The sequence below is a fragment of the Nelumbo lutea genome, chromosome 6 (genome assembly GCF_056320005.1).
Source record: "Nelumbo lutea isolate HS-2025 chromosome 6, American lotus-T2T, whole genome shotgun sequence".
In the NCBI taxonomy this organism is placed as follows: domain Eukaryota; kingdom Viridiplantae; phylum Streptophyta; class Magnoliopsida; order Proteales; family Nelumbonaceae; genus Nelumbo; species Nelumbo lutea.
The window spans coordinates 67661317-67688071 of NC_142689.1; the positions used below are offsets into that span (position 1 = coordinate 67661317).

General features: G+C 33.1%; 2 protein-coding genes across 3 annotated transcripts in view; one reads left to right on the top strand and one right to left on the bottom strand.

Moving 5' to 3' along the window:
• Positions 1-909: 909 nt before the first annotated feature.
• Positions 910-6454, bottom strand: LOC148849407 (cation/H(+) antiporter 2-like). Its single transcript, XM_088949025.1, has 4 exons — positions 6079-6454; positions 2699-3763; positions 1656-2590; positions 910-1311 (listed from the first exon to the last, which is right to left on the bottom strand). Exons 1-4 carry the CDS (start codon positions 6232-6234, stop codon positions 1014-1016), a joined length of 2454 nt encoding a protein of 817 aa, XP_088805151.1. The 5' UTR covers positions 6235-6454; the 3' UTR covers positions 910-1013.
• Positions 6455-23305: 16851 nt separating this feature from the next.
• LOC148849408 (cytoplasmic tRNA 2-thiolation protein 1) overlaps positions 23306-26755 on the top strand; it is a 36158-nt gene continuing 32708 nt past the window's right edge. Inside the window, exons 1-2 of one of the 2 annotated variants that reach the window (XM_088950765.1) lie at positions 23306-23617; positions 23807-23921. In XM_088950765.1, the coding sequence (XP_088806891.1) occupies positions 23516-23617; positions 23807-23921 (217 nt within the window). In that variant the 5' untranslated portion in view covers positions 23306-23515. The remainder of the gene's footprint in view (positions 23618-23806; positions 23922-26755) is intronic. The other variant, XM_088950767.1, reaches the window with a different exon arrangement.

Below are 26755 nucleotides of genomic sequence, written 5' to 3' on the forward strand. Positions count from 1 at the left end.
CCTTAACCACCATCCTTGGTGTGTTGTCGTTTGTCAAAATCCCATATTATTTCACTATGCAACTTTCTCTCGGAGTTCACATCTGTTCATCATAGAGAGATGTTCCCACTACACGACGGGGATGTACTGTTGGGCGTTGTGGGGCGCCCGGTAGTGGGGCATAGATCTGAACTCTTACTCTCCACCCATTTATCATTTCAAAAGATTATATCCACTCCATTGCTAATTCTCCAAATCATCCCTTTTCCTAGGAGACCTCTCTCCTCTATAATTGCTCTCCAATCCCATGAGCAGTTCCAACTTCCCAGAAGTTTTATTTTTCATATATTTGTGTGTTATGACTTGGACCTGTACCAATTATTTGGTTGTGTTAAGAATTTTTCATCCAAGTTGCATTCATCCATTGATGGTTTTTTAGCCCCTAACATCCACACATTTTTTTTTTGTTTACATGCTCTTTTCTATCCAATCAAGTTGAAGGATTTTTTTTTTCATTTTTACCCCATATCTAGAGCATAAAGCCTTATATTTTGTATAGATTTGCACTATATGTATTTGTATTTTTTTTCCTTCCAAACTGGGCCATAAGAACAATAATGTCTATAGTTTTTTGTATTTGTATCATGGTTACAGACGATTTTAGGAGGGTACTCTCCCTGCTATTGAAAGTGTGTTTTTTATTTTCCACCCATTGAGCTTTTTTTGAAACCATTTCTTCCAATTTTTAAAAGGTTTGCCTTGTAACCCTTGAATCAATTAGTGAGGCACCCAAATAATTTTGTTTTCTTTCTCCAATTAAAATTTTCAGGGTCCTCGGGATTAAATGTGAATTATTCCATTAAGTCCTTTATTTTTTATTTTTTTACATTTTCTATGCTTGTGTTGCAAAAAAAAAATTAGTCGATCATCTGCAAAAAATTAATATGCCTTTTATTAAACTCTATTTAGTTGTTACAAGGTAGATGAGTACAAAATCTAATCAAGATTGTATACCTAACTCCATTCCTTTGCAACTACATCACCATGAACTCGTCCTCAAAGCGTTCTTTCTTAGTTCGTCTATGCTGTTGGACAACCAAAACTGAGCTGGTGGCACCAAAATCCGAAGATGCCAGAAGGTCTCCAACGGCCCCTATCTCAGGGCACTCTTCCCAATCATTCATCCCCACTGTTAGAGGGGAAAGTCCTCTCCCACCTTTCCCAACTATAAACATAGAGTACTTGTCCTTCATCTCGCGGAGTACCGCCACTGTATCTGCTCCGTTCGCCACTGTCATCTCTGTGTAATTCACCTTCCCCGTTGCCACATACCTATATTTTGCAGTTATTAACAACCATGCATCAGATCAGTAGGCAAAATAATCTTAATTGATGATGATGACGAGGTTGAGTTAGGCAAGAATAAGCCCCATTTGGTTCGCAGGAATAGGGGTTGAGAATCAGAATCAGAATAGGCTATTTAGGCTATTTCAATTCTAACCGTTAGGTTGGGCGGAGTCAGAATCCCATTTCTACTGGAATTGCATTTGCCCATTTGAGTTGGGAATGGAATTTTATTTCTGGTGATTATAATTCTCATTCCCATTCCTCTCTAAACCAAACCAGACAGACTAAGACTGTGGTCAGATGAGCATGAAATGAAGCGATAATTAAACCTGTTATAGAAAGAAGCCAAAAACTCTTGGTCTGCATCGTTCTCACTCTGATGACTTTGGATGGTCATCAAAACTTCCTCATCTTTGGTTATTGCCATCTCCATACCATTAATGTACTCATTGGTGGATGTGGACAAGAACCTAACGAGCGTTAACTTAACATCAGGATGCATGACAAGTCGACTAGCAAAGGCCAAGGCCTCGCGATCATCAACCCCACCGAAGAACAAAACCGCAATCATCTGGCATGGCTGCTGTTGTGCATCAAAGCTGCCCATTGCTTGTAATGTCGGTCCAAACGCACCAAACCCCTTATCAATGAGGATGCCAACGGTGCAAGGAGCGTGACGAAGTACCTTCTGATTGATGGTTCTGATCCCCTCCTTTGCACACTCCATCTTCCCATCGATGCGCATGTACTTGTGGAAGGGGATCAATATGATGGATATTGTGAGATCCTCCGCACCATTGCAAACATCCTCATAAACCGTGGATAGGGTCGATGCGGCCGTGATCTGGTTCATGTGTACACCCGTCTCGCTTGTGAACATATCGACCATTTGGTTGATCTCCATTCCATCATTCCCACCAAAGCATTCATCATCACTCAAGTCATCTTCCTTTTGGTGATACAACAGATTGGATCGTTCCTTCCCGGTAATCTCCACAAGGTGCATCAAGTAAGGTGTAACCGGGGCCTTACATGACCCACTCAACCAGGCAGTGATCCCTAGTAGCGTGGGTACGTGGCGTGGCCCATGCACACATGCTAGCATTCGGAGCTCACTGTCTGGGTTTTGTCGCTCAAGTCCCATGTGCCTATAAGCCATCACTTTTCTTTCTTTTCCCACCACGTAACTCACAAATGGACCCACCACCACCGTGTTCAACACCACCGTTACTAGGAACAAATTATGGACGTTCCGATGCCATCCCTACCGGTACCAAACCAAACCCGAAAAAAAAAATAATATTATTGATTGATTTCATAAGGGAAGGACGAAGGAAGAAAATTAAAAGAAAAAGGAAATTAATTAACTTACATGGGTCGCTGTGGCTAAGCTTATGATGAGAAGATCGACATGGCCTTTGACGTTGAGCAAGAAGGCGAGGATAAGGCCTTGGTTGGGTGGAATGCTTACGTAGTGGCAAGCTGCAATTGTGCCCATGATCTTGCCGCTGATGCTCAAGCAGACAACAAAGACGATGAGGAGGATGTTATGAAAGGTCATGGAATGGCTTATATCGGCCTGAAACCCTGTGTAGCCGAAGTAGAATGGGAGGATGAAGTTGTGGACTGGGTAACTCAATTTCTCTAACAAAGTCCTGGTGGTTTTCCCGTCTCTAGGGAAGAAGACACCCAGAATGAAACAAGTGATGGTGCTGTTATATCCAATCAACTCTGTAAAGATAGAAACAATGGTGATAAAAAATAGAATGCATGCCACTTGTAAGTTGCTAATGTACTTTCGGCTATGATTCCTCCGATTTAGCCACCTGGCTAGTATCCGGTTTGTAAGAATTGCCAAAAAAAGCACAATCAAGCACAAGATAGCGGCTGCTAGCTTTTGTTGGATTCCCCTTGAGTGTGTTTCTTCGCCACCACCTCTAGAATGATGAGGATTGTGGGCACGTGGAACGGGTTTGGATTGGATAGACACAGTACTTATGACCGCCACTCCTATCAAGCAGGTAATGTCGTTTACTATGGATGAAGATATGGCCAGGCGCCCTAGCTCCGAAGTTGCAAGCTTCAAATCAGCTGCCACCCTAACAACTATGGGGGAAGCAGTGTTGGATAACAACATCATCATGATCAACGAGAATTTGAAAATGCTTCCGTGGGCATGAGTCTGTTGGTATATAAACGGTGCGAAGCACGCTGCTAGAATGCAGCATCCCACGTTGCTGCCGTATGCAACTATTGTCGCCAACCGGAAGGAGCGTAGTAGGTAGGGAACGTCCATCTCCAGCCCAATCAGGAACATAAAAAGTATACGACTGAAGGTTGACATGGTTTGGTAGTATTGAACCGCCTCTTCTTGAAACACATGCTCCCTTACAAAATCGATCCGAGACAGGCCTGAGGGACCTAGGAGGAACCCTGCCTGTTGCATGTGACCGGTGACCCCACTCATTATTATAAAATATTTACAAACTTTAGTAAAGGGTCTCAGGCTCAGACCACTTCTAGTCTAGGACCCATTAAAAAAAAGATATACATTTACACATAGAATTAATGGGCAATGAACTGAATAGAAGGGAGTGACAAAACATGGCCGACCCCATATAATTAGGATAAGGCTTTGATGAACTCCATCAGGTTAAATATGGAGCCTAGATCAGCCCAATCCATTGAAAATATAAATAATCAACATCGGCCCATAAGAGAAACCCTACAAATTACATCCAAGGTAGGGGTGTAACTTGGGAGGGCCCAACCTGAGCCTGGACCGACGGGTTGGGCTTAAATTTTTAGTCCTCTGGTTAGGCATGGGCCCAAATCTGGCCCGAGCCTAGACTGAACTTATCCCAGCCCAAGCTGGTTCAATTTTATACATGTATATGTGCATATGTAAACACATATTTGCTTGCATAGATGCATATATGCATATTTTTAATAAATTATATATATATATATATATATGCATACATACACACACACGCACGCACACACACAAGTATATTAATTTTTAGTATAGACTAATTAACCAACCCGAGCCTGGCCCAGGCCCGAACTAAACTTATGTGTATCAAATTTTAGTACAAGCTGGGCTTAGGCTAAATAGTTTAAGCTTGACCTCAGGCTTGGGCTTTAGGGCCTTGGTTGAGCTAAATCCCAACTCAACCCGCCTGACTTGCACCCCCACTCTAATGTGAAAGATAAGATAGAAAAGGAAAGATCATTTTAATTATAACCCTTAATTTTACAAATATGATTAAAATAACAGCTATTTCAAAAGTTGTTGTCTAAAACCCAGTAGAGAAAATTTTAAATTGTTTGTTTGTTTTTTTTCCTCACATCGACCCTAAGGCTCTGTTAGGTTTGTGGGGTGGGAAGGAAAAATATGGAATATTCTAGAATATTTGTGGGATGTCATGAAATGGGATGGTGAAAAGGTAGGATTATAGATCCCAATTCTTGGGATGTGGAATCCCACCATTTTGGTGGGAAACAAGTGGAAATGTAGGAGGAAACTTGTTTAATAGAAAAAGCACCTTGTAGTATTTCTAAGAGTTAATACTAGATCCATGACCTATAAATAAATTATTAATTCTTTAATAACTTATTAATAAAAAAGTAATCAATAAATAATTTAATAATTAAATGTTTTTATTAAAATTATTAATTGTCATAAGTATTAATAAAATAAAAAAACTTATTAATAAAATACAAATAATAGCAATTAAAATATCAATTAATATTAATAATTGATTAACTAATTAATATCGAATTAATGATTACAATAAAATACAAAATCATAAATCGTTATTAATTAATTAAGAATTAACAATACAATATATGATAATGAATTAATTTACTAAGTAATTAATAACTAAATAATTATTTTATACTTAATAATTGAATTAAAACAAATTAAAATGAATAATTTATCAATGAAAAGTAATTTCATAATTTATGAATAAATAATATTAAAATTATTAATTAATCATGTGTATCAATAAAATATAATATTAATAATAAATTATAATCTAATAAAATGCAAAATATTAATTAATTAAAGGGTTATGGATTTTAAATAATTAGTATCTAATTAATAATGAAATACTAAATAATAAAAGTATTATTGAGTAATTAATAATTAACAAAAATATTTTATAATTAATTTACTAAGTAATGAATGAATAAAAATTAAGGATTTTATTATTGGTCTAATTAGTGATTCAATAAAAATAATTAATAATAAAAAATAATTAATAATTAGTTATAGTAAACTATAAAATAATAAAAATATAGCTACTTAATTAATTAATAATTGTTACTAGGTTGATTTTCCCACTATTTTCCCTTTTACAACCAAACAATGGAACATGAAAATTTTTCACCCAATTTTCCTTTTCCCATCCTATTTCATCCCATTTTCTCTTCCAACCAAAATCTTCCCATAAACCAATAACAGCCTTAGGTTTGATGAATGGAAAATTTTAAATTGGTTTGATAGAAAATAAGAGAGAAATAGAAAGTTTCTCCAAGTGAAGTTATACATGTATTAGAAAATTTTAAACCACAGCCTCCTTTCACCCTCCAAAAATTGACAGAAGCTATAGGCTCGCCCAAGTTGTTAAAACCATCTGAATCACTTCCATGGATGTATGTTTTTTTATGTAAAATGCATTATTTATCCATATATAAATATATAATATAAATTTGTATGAATGCAGGCAAAACATATATACTTACAAGTATTTGGGAGATTGTCACAGGTTGACCAAGGGGTTTGAGTAGGAAATGGAGGAAGTGGGAAACCACAAGAATACAGGCAAGCTCGACCATCAAGGATGCAACTGCAGAGCCACCGTTGTCATGGGCGCAGTGTGAAGTTACCCCGCTATCCATCTTTTTGAGAAAAAGAAAGATATGACCACGATGACTCCGACACTCTGTAGTACACACGGTGGCCGCCGTTAGAAGGGAGAGAGTGGTGGAGGAGAGGAATCCCTTCTGTCCTCACCTCTCTCCTTTCCCAGGTCTTGAGTTCTCTAGTGGTTTCTTTATATCTATTCCCCTGTTTCCTTTCTCTTTGCTTTCGTGTGGAAGGGAACCCTTGCTTTCCCGCAAAACTAGTTCTTTGATTCCCGCAAAATTTTACAACCCTTGCTTTCCCCATGGAGGATGTATTCTTAGGCTGCATTTGGCATTAATTCCTTATTTTAAGGATTTCATTAGGAATGACCCCTTACTAAGTATGGAATCATTAATCTAAATAATTTCAAAATTTTAAATTATTTATATTAGATATTTAAGTTAGGCGTTTTATTTGATTTAAGAGAATTACCATATTTTATCTATAGAATGATTCCATACCAAGTAAAGGGAAATTACAGTATCATTTAATTTGAAACTTGTTATTTAACTACAAAAAATTAAATTAGAAAAATTAACATGGGTCTTACATCTTTGTAACTGGCAATATCTATTTTGACCTACTTTATTTGATAATCACTATTAATTTATGTTGTTTTTTATATGATTTAAGAGATTAAATGAGGTCTTATTTCTAAACAATATACCACTTTAATTGGTATTTACTATTTATTTGATAAATTTATTTTTAAAAGCTAAATTAGGTTACGCTTCAAAAAAAAAGTTAAATCTAGTTTGCAATTAATAAACTATTTCATCTAAAAGAATAAAACTCACACCATTTGTATTAATTGTCTAGTCATTTTTATGAATTTCATTTTTTTTATTTTTATCCATTTAATATTTTGAATATTTTTAAGTTAAACTAATTGTTTAATCGTTAGTTTTGAAATGGTTGAGTTTGAATAAAATTCAGTTACTACCATAACATTTGAAGTGACTACATTTTAGGGATTATGATGCTACATGTGTGACTTTTAAGAGAGTGGAGTTGTCACTTTTTTTGTGAGTGGATAAACTTTTTTAAGATTGAGAGTTTAATCTCTTCTAAGATTCTATCTATTGAAATTTTACAATGCCACGTTCCAATGGTTGATTATATCTTCCAAATAATTAAGTAGTTGTTCCAGAATGATTTATATATGGATTATATTATGAGCCCTTTTGTTGCTTTTCTTTGTGTCTCCGCCTTTGAATTCTTAGAATGAATGCAAATATGAAAGCCCCACGTTACTAAATTATAGAGAAATAATAAGGCAAATCACAAATGCATTCCCCTCTTCACAAAGTCACAAAGCACAAGTAGATGAGAAAGCTTATGCATCCCTACATTAGGAGAACCTTATTTTTTTATTATTATTATTTAGGGAGAAAGCCTAGTTCCCTTCAGATTACCTTGCCATCTTATGTGGGTCTCAACATAGAAATTTTTAGTTGCGACAGTTGTTTTTATTTGGAAAAATAAAATCATACAATATTGGCAATTAGCAAATACATCTTAGGGTCTGTGTGGTTCGCAGTTGAAGACCTTCCAAATGCAGCCTAAAATCCCATTGTGAGTTCGAGATTAACATCATCATTGAATCAAATTCGGATATGTTTTGATTATAAATATCTAATTTTGGCTGATTATTTAATTATTATATATTATATATAAAATATTTGAATATAATTTATAATTTATATATATGTGATATTTAAATTATATAATTAATTTACATATTTATATACTTTATATAAATAAAATAATTATTTTATATATTTATTAATTATCTAAAATAATTAACAAGTCAAATTCGAATATTTAATCGAGTTCAAACATTGATTTTCAATATCCGTTGGATATTGAAATTTCCAATAAGATTTGAATTAGGATATTATGTGATTCGATTTAAATTCATCCATTTACAACCCTAGCCAACCTATTTATGTTTATGTCCATGAACCATTAATAAAAATGAGAATGATGAATAGTAAAATAGTTTAAACTACCATTAGGTTTAAGTTGACTAATTCTACTCCTATTGTTTGCAAAATGTCTTAAAGTATTCCTGATTTTTTTATAATAGGACATCTATGTTATTTATTGATGAAAAGAAGGAAATGCCTATAATATTTCCATTTTTCTTTTAAGTTTTCAAAATGGCATTTGTAACTAATTAAGGTGGTCAATGGACTAGTTTAAGGTTGGATCCCATCCAAATCAAAATCAATTTGGATGGATTGCACAGACCAATAAGACATTGAATTAGACCATCCAACCTTAATGGTCCAAAGTTTCTATTGGATTGGATTGGATTAGATTGAACCAATATCTGGTCCATTGATAAAAGATAAGAATGTAGTTGTGGACCAGGTTTGAATTGGAACAAATATCAATTAAAACCAATTTGAACAGATTGGATGGTCCAGACATTCAATTGGACCAGTCCAAAATGGTCCGAGGTATTCATCGGATTGGATTGGACCTGGTCAATTTGTAATGGAGTCATTTTGACACCCCTACTTGTAACTCTTTCAATGTGTACCCTTTCTTCTTTAAGCAAACTATAACACAAATGATCATAACTAGGAGGTGTATAACCTTTACAATTGTGGTTGGAAACTGGTGTATGTAACAAAATCTTACCAATAAGGAGCCCTTACCATATTGAAGGCTATGATTTACAACTGACAAGGATGAGCTTGTGGCTATTGCTTTCTTGTAATATATATGCATTTGTGTGTTCCCCAAGGGGGGCGGGCATCAGCCATTCTTATGTTTTCTGAGATGAGGTACCCATGGGAATACCCATTGGGGAATTACAAACTCAACCCCTTGTCACACCAAGTGTCTCCATATGTTCTGGTTCTGTATGCCTTGGCTTGGAAGTGATTTTTTGATGTAACTCATTTCTGTTGTTTTGCATCACAATTGATACCCTTCCAATTTCCAAATACTCATATCATAATGTTGTGAGTATTCCTATACTTGTTGCATAGATATTCACACTACCAATGAGTCAAAGAGACAAAAAAATACAAATTTTGTGTCAGGTAGGAATGCAAATTATGATTACAAACAAATGAAAACACAATTGAATTGGATGCAAATTTTCATTTTCACCCAATCAAGATTTGCTCTCCATGTTGTATTTAACATCTAGGTTCTTATTTTTATTTTTGAATTAATAAAATTTAATAATAAATTACTAATAAAAAAGTTCATAGTATCCATTACAATATAAAAAATTTACACAATTAATTGTAGCCTATTTCTTTGATATGTTATCATAATGAGAGATCTCCACAAGTTATGGAGCAGCATATTTTGTAGACAAATTAAGATAACAAACAAAAAAAAGTAGCATAGAAAATAAGTATTGTGAACTTCAAGAGTGAATATATAACAATAAAATAAATAAATAAAATGGAAGAGGAGCACATTCAAGGGAGCCTTGGATTGGTGTTGAAGATGAAAAATAAAAAACTTCCAATGGCTTTGTAACCCTTTTTCTATTAGTGGTTTAATTGATCTGAATTTATGTATGTTTTTTCAACAATCTTGATTATTTGGGAGGAGGATCCTTTAGAAACCACAAAGAAGCATCCTTAGTGTATTTTGGTCCACTAGTAAGTTTGCACGTGGCAATTCTAGATGATGATGATAATGATAGGAATAATGTATCCAATTTTTTTCTATAAAATTCATGTATTTTTTATTTTATTTTATTTTTGTTTTTCACTATTAATTGGATGTAGATTGCATAATCTGAATCTGATTACATAAGCAACTCATATTGGGTTGCAAAGTTTTGGGTATCATTGACATGCCTACCTACTTGGCTAGACTCTTCTTTTTGTAATGTTTTATTTTCTTATTATACTTTTTTGTTCATTTATAAAAAAAAAATGTAAGATTTAAAGAGAGGGAATTGAATGATGTGAAAATTGTAATTTAAGCTACATTTTAAACCTCACAATTAAATATGATTAAATTCAAAAATGGATATTTTAGTAAAAAAAAACTCCACAATCTTATTTATATTTTTAATAACAGTGTAAATATGGAGTTATAGATGTGATCAATTTTTTCTATAATTTTTTATTTCTATGTGTGTAAAAATAATACTTTTATGTACACTTATTTTTTGTTTAATATAATAAATATATGATATTATACATGTGCCCAAATGTTTTTTATAAAATTTATGTTTTTATTTTTATGTTTTTTATATGTTATTAATTTTTATTATTTAATTATGACATTAAAGGTTAAAAAAATTGACCCAAAAGTTGAACTATTGATCTCCGATAAATAGGAAAATAATTTAATTTTTTGTTAGTTTTAGATTTTACATTTCATTTTGATCATCAATAAAAATAATTCTTGTTTATTACTCTTTTTTTAATTTAATTAATAAAAATATTATAAATGTTTCTATTTTGTTTACATTTTTATAATTTTCTATATTTATTTCTATTTAAAATTTTGATTATCTAGCTATTACTTCATGGATTAGCTAATTTGATTCGGATAGTTGAATTGCTTAGTCATCAATTGGATAAAGAATGATTTTGTTTTTTATTAAGTTTTAAAATATATGAATTTATATTGTTAAAAGTATTGGACATAAATCTACTTAGTAGCATTTATTAGTGAAAAATGACTTAAATATATGATTTAATAAGAGAGAATGAGAGTTAATGCCTTAAGTACAAGAGTTAATGAGAGAGGATTAAATGAGCTGAAAAGAATTAATTGAAATTATGTTTTCAACTTTCATATTTAGAGATAGACTAAATTACAAATGTGGGCATTTTAGTCAAGAAAAGTTTCAAAATCTCATTCGTACTTTTTATAATAGTATAGATATGACTACAAGAGACGAGTGTGTGAAGAGATGTTTTCTTGGCTCATGGCCTATGGTTGGTGACTTCTCGTACTCAGGTCAATGTGGCAATGGTTCATACACTATAATTAGTTGTGTCCCAAAGCTGCTTAAGGTCGTTCGTCTATTGACCATTTGGTGAGTGGTGGAGAAGCCAAATTACTTAGCATAAAAAATGAACACTTGTTGATTGGCTACCCGATTATTAGTTGACATGTTAGCTAATCGAGTTGAGAGGGATGGATAGTATTTGCATGATAAGTATCACAAATATGGAGGAAGGTTGAATTGATTATTGTCTCTATAGTCTTTTAAGTTGCATTATGTTTCTCCTGTGGCTTTCTCCATCATATTGTTTGTTTGGTTATATTCTTGTTAAACAAAATAATCAATTAATTAGTTATAATTATTTATTTATCTTAATTATGTTTTTGTTTTTATTCTTGTGCATCACATGGGTTTTCTTACTAGTTTTAGATCTATTCATTTTTTTGGAAAGGTGCTTAAATGAGTTTATATTTCTTAGAAAATATTTATCTAAATAAGTGCACTTGTGTTCTTGTGTTTTGTAGGTAACTATTCTTGGACCATTTTTACCTATAAAATGCAATTAATGTTTTGGCAATTTTCCCTTTATGTGGAAAGTTCCACAAAGCAAGGAAAGATAATTCACTTATGGCCCACAACTTACAAAATGGTGATTACAGGAAAATTGGTAGATTGAGTGGTTGTTTTGTATCACTTTAAATATGTGGTGGGACCACACAATAAGTGGAAAGTAAGTACTTATTTGTGTTTGGTAAAAAAAGCCCAGAATAAATACTTATTCGAAAATAAGTGCCTAAAAAATTAAGTTGGCCATGGACGGCTTAAGTGCTTATTTCATTTCAGTGGGACAAATGACTGCCTATACCCTTATGAATGGAGAAGACACCCCCAACCCTATCATCTTCTCCATTTGCACAATAAGCTTGTAGGGGTAGTAGTGGTAAGGAGCAACCAGTGGATGACCGATGACTATCCGACCTCTTTTAATTGCATCATTATTCTCCATTCTTGCATTGTTTTTTTTTTCTTTTTTGAGATTTCTTTGGCCTTTTGGGTTTCAAACACATTCTTGCACCATTTCTTGCCATATCTAAGTTTGGGACAACACCCAACCATCTAGCCAGCAGTGATTCTAGGTATGGTGATTTCTGAACATTTTTTTTTAAACTTTCCTAGCTATATACAAAATTTGACCTTCTTTTTTTGAAATTTTCTACAAACTACTGTGAATGAGCATGATATAATGCCTGAAAATCTCTTCTATAAAATGTGGGATATTTTTTTTGTTATTATTATTAATATTATTTGTTGTCAATAAAAATGATATCTTAATCAATTGCTCTTTTGCTTGTCATAATAATTATTATTTTATTATTGTTATTGTTATTGATATTAAATTTTAAAAGTAATTTTGTGAAAGTACTTATTGAAAGTTATTTTGTAAAAGTATTTTTTAGAAGTGCTTATGTAAAATTACTTATCATCATCACTATTATTGTTGATTTTAATAGTGTCATGTGTGTGATGTGGATCCACGTGCATGCATGCAATGTGGGCCCATATGTGTTGTGAGGGTTAGAGTTGTCATTTCCTTTAAGATAGTTCAATATAATACTCATGAAATAGCAATTATATGCATTTGTTAAGTTGGGGATAAAATTTTTATTTCTGCAAAAATAAGTACTTCTTGGTTAAGTGTCTCACGAAAATAGTGTATTCCTAATAAGTACTAGTGATTTGGAAAGTGACTTGCCAAACAATAAATACTTACGACCATTTGGTTTATTGGAATAGGGATCTGGAATCATAATTGGAATCAGAATGGTCCATTTTGTTTCCAGTGTTTAGTTGGGTGGAATCAGAATTTGATTCCTATTCTGCATGGAATGGCAATCCCCCATTTGATGGAATGACCATTCCTGACCCACCTCCAAGGAATTGGAATCCCATTCCTGTTGGTTAAAATAAGAAGAAAAAAAAACAATTGAACCATGACCTCAACCCATGGCTGGAACCCATGGCTGGTTTGGTCATACCCCTAAAACCAGATTGAGTAAAAAGCTAACCAAAACCGCAAACCCAATCAGTCAAACCAAAAAATTGGTGAACCGATTCTAGTTTTAGAAAACCAACCAGTTTTTTGAAAACTTTTTTAACATGTAAATGCAAATTTTCAGATACCATAACTTTGCACTTGGATGTCCAATTGGGTGATCTTATTTTTAATTTTGGGTAACTTGTCAAGATCTACATGTTTCAAGGCGCCAAAGGCACTTTGTCCCACTATTTTTGCCAAAAAGTGTGTTTTTTAGCCTCAAATCTTAATTTTTAATATAAAATTAAAACTAAAATAAAGTATATATTATAGAAGATTATAATAAATTATATATTATATACATACAATTCAAAATTATTACATATAATATACATATATATTACATCATCACGGTTCAACCCCAATTAAACATTTGACTCGCTAACCTCTGCCTTTTTCGGGTCGATACTTGATCCAATTATCTGATTTCTATGTGTTCAACCCTCTCTCTCTCTCTCTCTCTTTCTCATTGCTTGTCACTCCCTCCTTTAGTGGCTAAAGTTTGAATAACTGATCTATATTGAAACTCTGGTGAGGTTAGTCACCGCCAATTTCTCTCTTCCCTTTCCTCTTCTTCTTTCTTTCCTCTCTCACACTTTTTTGCCCTCCCCTGTTTTTCCACTACAACAGACTAGACCAATAATTTCAAGTGCTAACTCACATCCCTACAACATCAAGGTATGATTTGATTAGATCCTTTTGAAAAAAAGCAAGACCTAACCAAGAAGAAATAGGAAAAAGAAAAATAAGAAAGGCCTAATCAAAATTTCTGTTGGATTATTTCGTTGTGGTTCTCATTGTATATGGGCTGATGTAATTGGATTTCTTCTGTGATACAATACTTTACCTTCTTAAAAAAAAATATTTCACTGTGGTTAAAAGCATGGGTTTCACTTTCTTTTGTATGTTTCATAAATGGTAACAAACTTATTTTAGTTTTTGATTGTAATTTATGCATTAGAGATGGCTTATATGTAGTTGTGTTATACCCTGAAAAAATATTTCATTTTCCTTTGAAACCAATTTCACTTCAGTTCTGGTGTTGAGATTTTTTTTCCCTCTAAGAGGATTACACTCTAGAGTTGTTTTCTTAACGATCATGTGTTAAATTAAGTGACTTCCCAAAATAATGCATATATCAGGCGTCAAAGGAAAATAGAAATTCTATATAAGGACCTTTTCTACTAGATTGTCGTCTTCTTTTTGGTGTAGTGGAAGACAAGGAGAAAAGAAGAAAATAAACGTTAGACAAAAAAAAGCAGAAATCGGAGTAGCTACAATCAAAGAGTTCATACCTTAAAATTCTTACTCCCCTTGTTGAATAAAGATTCATTACCTCAATAATATGCTCAAAAGAAAAAGTAAAAAATAAAGAGAAAAAATAAGGAAAATAAGGAAAATAAGAAAGAAAAGCATTTTCCCCTTACATCCATTTATAACCTTAACATTCCCCAACATAAAGACGATTAACAATCAACTAATTAATCATAATGAATTGATCTCAGCAACTATATCTTGAACAAAATTAGGTGACCTAGGATTCAAGGAACATGGGAACATTTCAGTTTTTTGAATAATAAGTTAGATACCAACTGAGGGTTGGCTTGTTGGTGTGTTAGTTGGTTTGTTCCAGCTAATGTTTTCGAACCGTTGTTGACCCAGACGGTTGGATCGTTTAGACTAGAAATCATTTAGGTGATCGGTTCCATTTTACCCCAAACCCGGTCTTCGGTCAAAAACCATTGAATTAGTCAGTGAACCATTGACCCGAACGATTTGATTGTTGAACCTTTCGACTCGGAGAATGGTTTGTGGTTTACAACAAGGATGAAAAGAAAAGAAGTGAAGAACTCTCAGATCTAAGATCTACTGGGGGAGAGAGAGAGAGAGAGAGAGAGAGAGAGAGAGAGAGAGAGAGAGAGAGATCAGTTGAGGGATGTGTAAGACAATGAGAGAGATCTGGGAGAGAAGGCTAGAGACCTAAGATATCTGAGATCTACTGGAGTCTAGATGACAGATTTGAGAGAGAGAGAGAGAGAGAGAGAGAGAGAGAGAGATATCTAATACTGAGAGAAATCTTAGATCTACTTTCATCGTCACCGCTGGAGTTCGCCATTTCCGTCGCCGTCACTATTGTCATTGTAAGTCACCGTCATCGTCGCCACTACAGCCTACAAGTGACCTCCTCCTCCTTTTTCTTCTTCTTCTTCTTCTAAACCCTCTTAGTCATCGGCAACTTCTCACATCTCTCTCATTCTCAAACACTCAAACCTTTTTTCTTCTTGTATTTATATGCATCTTACCCTAATATTCCAATCTAGTGGGTAAGATGACATATCACCAGTTACAATATTTAAACCGTTCGAACCATTTGACCCAGACGGTTGAGCCGCTAACCTGGAAGCCAGAACGGTTCCATTTCCGGGTCGATTTTTAAAACCTTGGTTCCAGCATTGACACAGAATCAAATCCTGCAACCAGCACTTTGGGGAAAAAGGGGTCAGGGGAAGTTATTAATGGTGCATATCACCTAATACCAAAAAAAAGTTAGATGAAAGAAAATTTATCGTCCTCATGGGGGTATATTTGATTATGTCAAATCTGTTGTTGTATAATCCATGCTTGCCCATCTGGTTCTATGCTTCTCAAAATAAGGCTCCATGTTTAGGATTTTTTATGTTCCAAATCATAATAAGAATTTTGGATTAGGACTACATTTTTCATGCATTGTGTGTTTTTCGTTTTAGAAGAAAAACGTATGAGTTCAAAATTTTCTGTCCTTTGTTTGGATGGATTTGTTAAATAATGGAAGTTAACATTTAGAGTTGTTCATTTGTTATTAGTACCACCCAATGGATTTATGAAAATTTATGTGGACCTATAGTGACATTGCATAATTTGTTGGCTTATGAATGTGTTATCTCCACTTGGTATTATGGCGACAAGCCATTTTCATCTGAGCTTTCATCTTATCTTGTATTGATTCTTTTTCAAAGGAAGGAGTTGGAAGGAATGATCTACAGTTGAGTTGGTGTTGGACAATGCACCAGGCCCAATGGCATTTTTTTTATTGTTGTTATGTTTTTGGGTTCTTTGTTGATTGTTATTGTTGATTAGAGAGATATAGAAATGATAATAAAGGCCATTATCTTAGATATGAAACCATGTATTATTGGTGTCATTGACCCACTTGAGCTAGTGAAATGTCATTGTTGTGTTGCTGAAGTGGAGATTGGAGTGAGGACAACTGTATACTAAAGTTTCTTGATGATAGGGCATAATCTCTTTTATGAGCTTCTAGCCACAAAAAGCTTCCAAGGAAAATGATCTAACTATGGTGATTTTGACATACTAGTGTTTTTTGCTCAAAGATCACCATAGTTACTTTTTGCTCAAAAAAAAAAAAACACTATGGTGATTTTGACCTTTTAACAATGAAGGTTACAAACTAGGCAAATGGTAAGTGGTAATTTATTAACTAACTACCATTGAAGTAAATGATATATTCTTGTGATAAATTGTGCTTGACATCATGGATAGTACCCCCATGGATCTAACGGTATGTGGCCACCAGGAATTTAGCTCACTTGCATGCCATGGCTTTGACTTGCCGAAGCTTGCCTACATGATGGCTTCTGCTTGGGGATTTAAAGTGATTTCAAGTTGCATTAGAAATTTGTTAGCTACTAAAATAGATAGGTTAAAGGTTGTATAGTTCCTTTTTTATTACGAGAATTGCTTCATAAGGTTTAATTCATGTCTCTTGTCAGACTAGTAAATATGCATGGCAATTTCAGATAATATTACTAATTTCAACATCCTTATTAGAACCATTTAAAAATGATAAATAATCAAAGCATAGATTTTATATTTTGTTTTATTATTAATAAAAATACTTCTTATTTGTCATATTTATTTTTGTTTAATATGATAAATATATAATACTAGAGATGTGCACAAATTTTATAAACAAAATTTTGTGTTTTCTATATTTTATTTCTATTTATTTTTTTTGAATTTTTATTATATAATTATGACATCATGTTCTGGCCTATTTGACTTAAAAAGACAATCTCATTTTTGGGCAACTTTAAATTTTTTATTTCTTGTAGATAATTAATTCTAAAAATAATTCTTCTTTATCACACTTATTTTTGTTTGATATGATAAGTTTATAATATCTATGATGTGTCAAAATTTTCTACAAATTTTATGTATATATTTTTTTATTTTTTGTGCTTCTATCTATTTTTTTTTTTAATTTAACCCAGACCACCTAACGCATATGCATTGGACCTAAGGTTTTAAACCAAAGTAAAGCCTAACTTGCCAACTTGGGCCCAACTTGCATTGAAATTTGATGCAATTGGGTTAGTCTTGGACTTTCTTTTGTCAATTAATCCCATGACGGGCATTAAAAATGCATATGTATAACTTCATGTACATGCATGTATGCGAATATATGTTATGTATGTATTTATGATTGTATATATATAGTCAGGCTTGACTTTAGCTACCTTAGGGCTAGGCTTGGACCCAACCTAATGAATAAAAAAGCCCAAACTTTTGAGCCTAGGCTTAGGCCCAAGTCGATGACCGAAAATTGAAGATAGATTGTCTAAATTACAAGTTGAATCAATTTGAGCTCCGGTTAAGCCCACCTAATTTGCCTTCCTATGGACCATTATCAATCAATTAGATACAAAATAGTTTTCTTTTTATGTTAGTTTATTTTTTAATTATATTTCTACCATTAATAAAACTAACTCTTATCTATCACACTTGTTTTTGTTTAATATTATGAATATATAATATTAAAAATGCACCCAAATGTTTTTTTACATAATTACTATGTTTTTAATAATATTTGTATATCTATCTTTTTTTTTATTTTTTATTATTTATTTATTATATCATGGGTTGATCCTTTTGACCTAAAAGGCTGAACCATTGATCCACCACTTGAATAAGAAAGTGGTTTTGTTTTTAGGTCAATTTTAAATCGTATTTCCTTTTGATTGAATAAAAATACTTTTATTTAGCATGCTTATTGTTATTTGATATGATAAATAGATAATATTAAAGATGTGCCTAAATTTTAACTTATTTCTTATAATTTTTATAATATTTATATTCATTTTTAAATTTTTATTGTTTAACTATGAGAACATTGATTAACTCATTTGATGCGGATGGTTGAACTATTTACTTGCCACTCAAACAAAAGGGTTGCTTTTTAATTATTTTGCGTGTTGGTTTTGAACATAGGTTTTACATTATTAAAAATACTAGTAAATGTGGACGTGCATTGCACATTAAATTTTTAATACAAAAATTATTATCATCACTATTATTATTATTATTTAATTATGTATTCCATTTCCATAATAAAAATAATTTTTTATTTAATATGATGAATACATATAACATTAGAAATGTCCCTAAATGTTTTTGACAAAATTGTATACTTTTTTTGTGTTTTATCTATTTTAAATATTTATTATTCAATTATGACATCATCATGAGTTTATTTGAAAAGTTTGATCATTGATAGGAATATAACCTTGTTTTCGGATCAAGTTTAAATTATATATTTCATCTACATTATATAAATAATGTTTATTTATTATACTTTATTTTTATTTGATATAATTCATATATAATATTAGATATGTATCCAAATTTTTTTATAATTTTTATACTTTTGACTCTTTGTAATTTTTATTGTTTAAATATTTGTTACAGTAACTCATTGGTTAATCCATTTTACCCAAACCACTAACCCACCACCCCAAACCATTTATTATTGCATTTCCATCATTGATAAAATTATGTATAATACTTATTTTTGTTCAATATAATAAATGTGTAATATTATAGATGAACCCAGTATTTTATTTTTTATAAATATATAACACCAATTATGTGCCCAAATTGTTCTCTATTTTTTCTTTATTTTTGTGATTTTTTTATATTTTTATTTTAAAAATTTTATTATTTAACTATGACATCATTTAATTTAATTTCAAAGTTTATTTTAGATTTGTAATTCCATTTTCACAGTTAATAAAAATATTTATTACATTTCATACTTAATTTTATTTAGTTTAATGAATATATAATATTAGATATATGCTAAATGATTTTTTGTATTTTATATATTATTTGTTTTATTTTTATTATTTAATTATGGCATTATTGATTAACCCATTTGGCCCAAATGGTTGAATTGTTTACCCGCCATCGAGAGTGAAAAAAATGGTTTTGTTTATGAATTATTTTTTAAAATATTTATTTTTATACTATTAAAATCAATGTTATGGATTTAATTAATATAATTTAATAATGATAAAAATATATCTTAAATATAGGATTTAACGAGAGAATATACCTTAGATATAAGACTTAATGAGAGAGAATAAAAAAATAATTTTATTTCCAATTGATTTTAAATTTTATATTCCATTTCCATCATTAATAAAAGTTATTTCTTATTTATCATACTTATTCTTCCCTAATATGATGAATATATGATATTAAATATGTTCCCAAAATTTTCTTTAATTTCCATATTTGTTTTGTATTTTATCAAGCTTTAATTTATTTATAATTTAATTGTGGCAACAACGCAACATGGGTTGTCCCATTTGACCCAAAATTGTTTATTTTCTTACCACCACCTAGTTCCAAGTCAATTTCAAAAGTACAAGTTTTTATGTTATTAGAATTATTTATGTATGGATTTAACTAGAGGAATTTAGTAATTAAAAGAAACAAAAATGCCTTAAATATGAGGGCGAACGAGAGTTAATACCTTAAATGGGATTTAATGAGAGGGAATTGAATGCAACAAATAATAGTATTAAAATTACATTTCCTGCCTTCGTAATAGATAGAAATCCTATTTAAAAAAGGGTATTTTAGTCCAAAAAAATCCAGAAATCTTAGACCATATTTTTATAGTAGTATAGATTGGATATAGACTTAATTTGTAGAATTTATTGGTGAAGAACAAAAATACTTAAAATAAAGTATAAAGAGAATGAAAGTTAATACTTTAAAGAGGGGGTTTAATGAAGAAGAAATTAGTAGTACTTAATTTTTTTTTTACCCACATAGTTAAAGAGGGACTTAATTCATAAATAGGGGTGTTTTAGTCAAGAATTACTTAATTTTTCTTAAATATAAGATTTAATGAAAGGAATTGAGAGTTAATACATTAAATAGTTAAATATAAGACTTACTGACAAAGAATATAATGGATTTAATAAAAGTAATAGTTCAAATTATTCTTTTACCCTCATAATAAAGAGAGACTAAGCTTAAAAAATAAGGGTATTTTAACAAAAAAAATTCAGAATATAGACCTAATTCACACTTTTAATAGTAATATAGATTATTGTACAAGAAATGCTAATACAACATGCTTTTTGAAGTCTTTTCCGTTTCTAAACTCCATGTCCTCAGTATAAATGATGTTTTCGGGATGAACATTAATGCATCAATGATGTTTCCATTTCTAAATTCCATGAGCAAACACTAGAACAGAATTATCCCTTTCACTATAAGGGTGACACCACATAAGGACATTGTGGTAATTTCTGGCTGAATCTGTTTATGCTCCCATAACAGAAGCTCCAAAAGCATTAAATGCAAATTGGAGTTTTAATCCTTCTAGTTAATCTCCTAATCAAAACCCATATAATAGGAGGCTGGATATGACACTAGAGCAGTTATAAAGCATTTCAAAGAAAAAAAAAAAGTAGAAATGGTCTAGAAGAGCTGGAGAGGTTTACAAATTTGTTTGGGGTAAACTGTAATAGGAAATATGCCATAGTTTGAGCATTCTTGTACAAGATTATAAAACTATAATTTTAATTAATACAAGTTCATAATTGTACAAGATTATAGCTGCTTTTTTTGAAAGATAAAGATATAAACTTGATGAAAAAAATAGGTACCTTGGGCCATTTTCCTCAGGCTGAGTTTGGAAGGAGTACAAATGCAAATATTTAGAGTGCAAAACCTTATATTTTGTATGTATTTATACTGTACATATTTGCATTTGTATTGCTTCCAAACTGAGCCTCAATTAAGCTAAAGCAAATGCAATGCACCTGACCTAAAGCCCAAACTGACTGGATTATTTGTCAAAATTGGTTCAGCTTTGTTCATTTAAGGTTTATCTGCAGATTGGCTGATAATTAGGCCTGTTCATAGGCCGGGCCGGGCTGGGCTCGGGCCGGGCTTTTACTCATCATTAATGGAAATACGTTAGGCCCGAGCCCGAGCCCGGCCCAACCAACGGGCCTATAACTTGGGCCCAAACCCGACCCTAATAAAAAATTCGAAGCCCAACCTAATAAAAAAATTACAATTTTCCCTATTCAAATTAGAATTAAAAATTCAGATGTTTTTTTTTTCCTATTTAAATGAACAATGGGCTTACAAGATGGTTTTTTCCCTTTCTTTTACGTTTTAAAACACAGTTTTACATTCTTAAATAAAAAAATTTATTCAAATGGACATAATCACATAACTCATTTTAAGTCTAATTTTAGGTCGGGCCGGGCTATTTTGACAAAACCCGAGCCCGGCTCGAATTTATTGTGGGTCGGGCTTTTTGGCCCGAGTTTAAGCCCATGGGCCTATAAACATGTTCAAGCCCGTCGGGGGCCAGCCCGGCCCGTCGGGCCACCCGGCCCATGAACAAGTCTACTAATAATGTATACATAATGTCTTTAGTTGGTTCAGCAAATACAATATACATTGATGGACTTAGGATGTTTTAAATTTCAATTAATTAGTTACTTGCTTCCTTGTTGCTTCTTATATGATTAATGGGTAGCAAGTGAACTTAAATGGGATGATTTAATGATTTTTGAATGGGTTGCATTTAGGGTTGTCAATGGGTTGGGTTGGACAAGATGGACCCGAACTGATTGGGTCAGTTTTTGTTCCAAGAACCGGAATTGATAGATTGGTTTTGGTTCTTGATATATTGTCTTGATTCTTATTGGGTTGGAACCAGTTCCACCTAGTTCTGAACTAATCCAGATTCGATCAGATCTATATATAATATTAAATATATAATATATTAAATAAATTAATATTATATATAATATTTACAATACATTTAATATAATCGGGTCCATTGGATCAGATCTGACTATCTGGAAAATAGATCTATTCAGTTTTGGGTCTAAAATTATAGACCCTATCAGGTTTGATTCGATTCCAGGTCCTTAATAATTCTTGTTGGGTTAGTTTTGATTCTACCTAGACCCGACCTGTTGACAGCCCTAGTTGCATTTTTTATGTTGTTTATCCTATTATGTGCATTTTTCATTTTTTTAATCACTTTAATTGAATATCACATTATATATTTATCTCTTTACATGTTAATTGGATTGTGTTGGATTTGGATTTTCATAGATTTTTTTTTTCTTTATATGCTTTTTATTAGGGGCAAAATCGAAAATGATGAATGGTTCTGATTCCAACCTCTTGATAAAGATAAACCAAACAATATCAACCGGAATTCAATTTTGATTCCTGACAAACAAGTAGAGGAATAGGCCGTTCCGATTCAATTACGATTCCAATGGTGAATCAAATTAACTGATTGCTATTTCTCAAGCCACATATTTGCCAAACATAATCTCAACCACTTTGGCAGCTTTCCCTCATTTATGTAAAAGATTTAAGGCTGAATTTGAAAAGAGTACAAATGCAAATATATACTGTACAAATACATATAAAATATAAGGTTTTACATTCTATATATTTGCATTTGTACTCCTTCCAAACTGAGCCTAAATGCAAATATATATAAATGCAAAATACAAATATACAACATAAATACATATAAAATAATACAAAATATAAAAATTTACACTCTACATATTTGCATTTATACTCCATCCAAACTCAAAGGAATACGAATACAAAATATAAAGCTCAAAGGAATACGAATACAAATTTGCAAAAAAAAACTTCTATTTTATATTATTTTGTACATATTTATAATGTGCATATTTGTATTTGTCCTCTTTCCGAACTGAGCCTAAGAACGGGGCCTCAATAGTAATACAAATCAAAATAACACCTTTGCAGTTTGCACTGTGCTTTCCCTGCCGCCGATTGTTGACCGCCATATTATTCTCTGTATTGCCTCCCACGCACGAACGCACGCATACACAGCTGACAGCACATAGTTGCACGCACATAAAAGACGCCCATGGCGGAAGTGGAACCCAAGCAGAAGAAGGCAAGTGGTCGGCAGTGTTGTATCTGTAATCAGAGGAGGGCAGTCCTTAAGAGACCTAAAACACTTGAACAGGTAGGCGTTGAGGTTTTAATTTAGGTTGAACTAAGTCAAAGCTATAACTTATGTTCAATTATCACTATTATTGTTTTAATTTGAAGGGCTTAGGTTACTTGCCTGAATTTAGTCGATGCTAGAGTTCGTTCCTTCCGTCTGATTTGCTGCATCTTTCGCTTAAAGCCTAATATGGTTAATTTCTGAAAGATATGTAGGGAATGCTTCTACGCTGTTTTTGAGGATGAAATCCACAGGGTTATTGTGGACAACCAACTCTTCAAGCCTGGAGAACGTATTGCTATTGGAGCATCTGGTGGAAAAGGTGATTCTTTTTTTGCTTTCCTATTTCTATTGGAAGATGTGAATACTTTGGGGAGAATTATATTGTTTCCTAGTATTTCAATTATTTTAACTACAAACTTGTTCATCAACTTAAATGCTTAAACAATATCTGCTTCAAACACATGCTAAGCCAATTTTGCGTTAGATGCTGCTTACAAACTAGTCATTACTCAGTCATTGTGAATAGGACGATGCATGATTTGTTTGAGGGCTTTTAGGCAGGGTGACCCCCTCTCCCCCTTTCTATTTACTTTGATTGCTGAAGTGCTAAGCAAATTAATTTCTAGAGCGAATTGCTTGCAGCTTTTTAGAGGTTGGTCAGTTGGGAGAGACAATATTTTGATCACTCACTTGCAGTTTGCACATGACATTCTGATATTTTGTGATGGAGAACTTAGGGAGGGGTGGAAAACTTGAGGTTGGTGGTGTAACTCTTTGAGAAGATGTCTAATTTGAGGATTAATTGGTCTACGAGCTTAGTGGTTGGAATGAACATTGAAGAGAATGTTTTGAGGATTATGGCAGATTCCCTAGGTTGTGAGAAAGGAGAGTGACCTATGAAATATTTAGGTTTACCCTTAGGTGATAACCCTAGATCCGCTAGGTTTTGGTCTCCAATGGTGGAAAAGATTGAGAAGAACTTAGCTGGGTGGAAAAGGAATTATATCTCGATGGGGGGGGGGGTGAGAATAACTCTTATTAAATCTACCCTTGCAAATCTTCTAATGTACTACATGTCAGTGTTCAGGATGCCACAAAGGATAGTGAGGAAAATTGAAAAAATCATGAGGGATATTCTTTGGGAGCTGGGGGGAAAAAAGAAGGATCATTTGGTTAGATGGGGAGAGGTGGTGAAATTGAAGGATGAAAGGGGATTGGGAATTGGTAATGTTAGGTTGAAGAATCAGGCTTTGTTTTGCAAATGGCTACGGAGGTTTCCTAATGAAAATGAGAAATTATGGCACAAAGTCGTTGCAAGCATTCATGGCATGTCAAGCAATGGATGGGATGTTGGATGTCTCCGTAGAGCTACCTGGGCTGCTCCCTAGAAGGTCATCCATGATTTTCTTCCTACCTTTCTAAATCAAATCAGGTATGACTTGGCTTTTGGTCAGAAAATCAGATTTTGGGAGGATGTGTGGGTTGGGGATACCCCTTTGGGTGAGAGATTCCCTTCTCTTTTTGATCTTTCCAAGTTCAAGGGTAGGCCTATTTCAGAATTCCTAGGTCAGCATTCTCATCCCTCAAGGCTGAATTGGAACTTTGGCTTTAACAAGAACCTTAGAGAGTCTGAACTTCTTAGTGTGTCTGAATTGTTAGGCTTGCTGAACTCAGTGGTCTTGGGAGGTGGATTGGATTCTAGGGTTTGGGGTCCTAATTTTGATGAGTTGTTTTCTTGTAAACCTTCTTACATTCTTTGGTAGCCACTTCCTCTTCTCCTTTCCCACTCAAAGAAATTTGGTACTGTCCCATTGCCCCCAAAATCAGTACTTTCTGTTGGAAAGTGTTTCATGGTTGTATTAATGCCTATGATCTACTTCAAAGAAAACAACCTATTTGGTGTTTGTCCCCCAATTGGTGTGTCCTATGTAAGTTGAATGGTGAGAGTGTGAGTCCGCACTTCATCTTCTAATCTCGTGCCCTTTTGGTAGCTTTATTTGGAATTGGTTTGCTTCCCTCTTTGGTGGTAGGTGGTCTTTTCCTGACAACTTGGATGGCTTGTTTAGCCCTACTAGCATTAGTTGCACTAAAAGGAGGGGTAGGATCCTATGGAGGTGTACTAGAGCGGCACTACTGTGGACTGTTTGGGAGGAAAGAAATGCAAGAATATTTGAAGAAAGAGAAAAAAGTAAGGAAGCATTTTTGGTTGAAACAATAACTTTGAGAGTGGAACATTGGGTAAAAAGCATGAAGTTGTTTTCAGATTTTAAGGTTGAAGATTTTTTCAGGGCTTGGGGTGCTATTGCTGCCTCTTCACCTACTAGATAGTGTTATGGAAAAACCCAAGAAAATAGATTCGAATGGCACCGAAACTGAAAGTAAAAGTAGAGATAAAGAGAAACAAGCACAGAGAACACACACAGATTTACGTGGTTCGGCTTATAGCCTATGTCCACGGGCGAAGGAGGAACAAGAATCCACTATGAAGATGGAAATGGAGAAGAAGTACAAAGTTGTGCTCTCATAGAGAAAACCCTAAGCCCCAAAGTACACCCAAAGCCTCACTCGTCTCTCACAAGACTTAGACTTTGTATACAAGAGAGAAACTCCCCGAAAAATACATAACTCTTCGTATTCGGTTTGGACCTATAAGATGAATATGGATCGGGTCTGCCCGACCCTATGCATCTACCACAAACCACTATGAAAATTTCCCTTTGGGTTTTTTTCAAATTAATTCGGGGCGGATTTATGAAGTGGGTCGCCACAAAGAATTCAAGGCACAAACATAACAAATCTCCACCTTGGCTTGAATTCTCTCAAGCATCACAGAATAGTAGTCTCCCTCCACCTTCTCTAACAAAAGCCCCAATGGGCAAGCTCAAATGTTGCAAACACCAATCAATTCCAAGCAGTGCTTGAACTTAGCCACAGGAAAAGGCTTTGTTAACATATCAATTGGGTTATCTATAGTACCAATCTTCTTCACAATGATATCTCCGTGTTGTACAACATCACAGACAAAATGGTACCTCCCATTAATGTGTTTCGTCCTCTTATGGTACATTTGATCCTTGGTTAGATGAATGGCACTTTGACTATCACAGTAGACAACAGTCACCTTTGGACTCAAATTGAGTTCACCAAACAAAC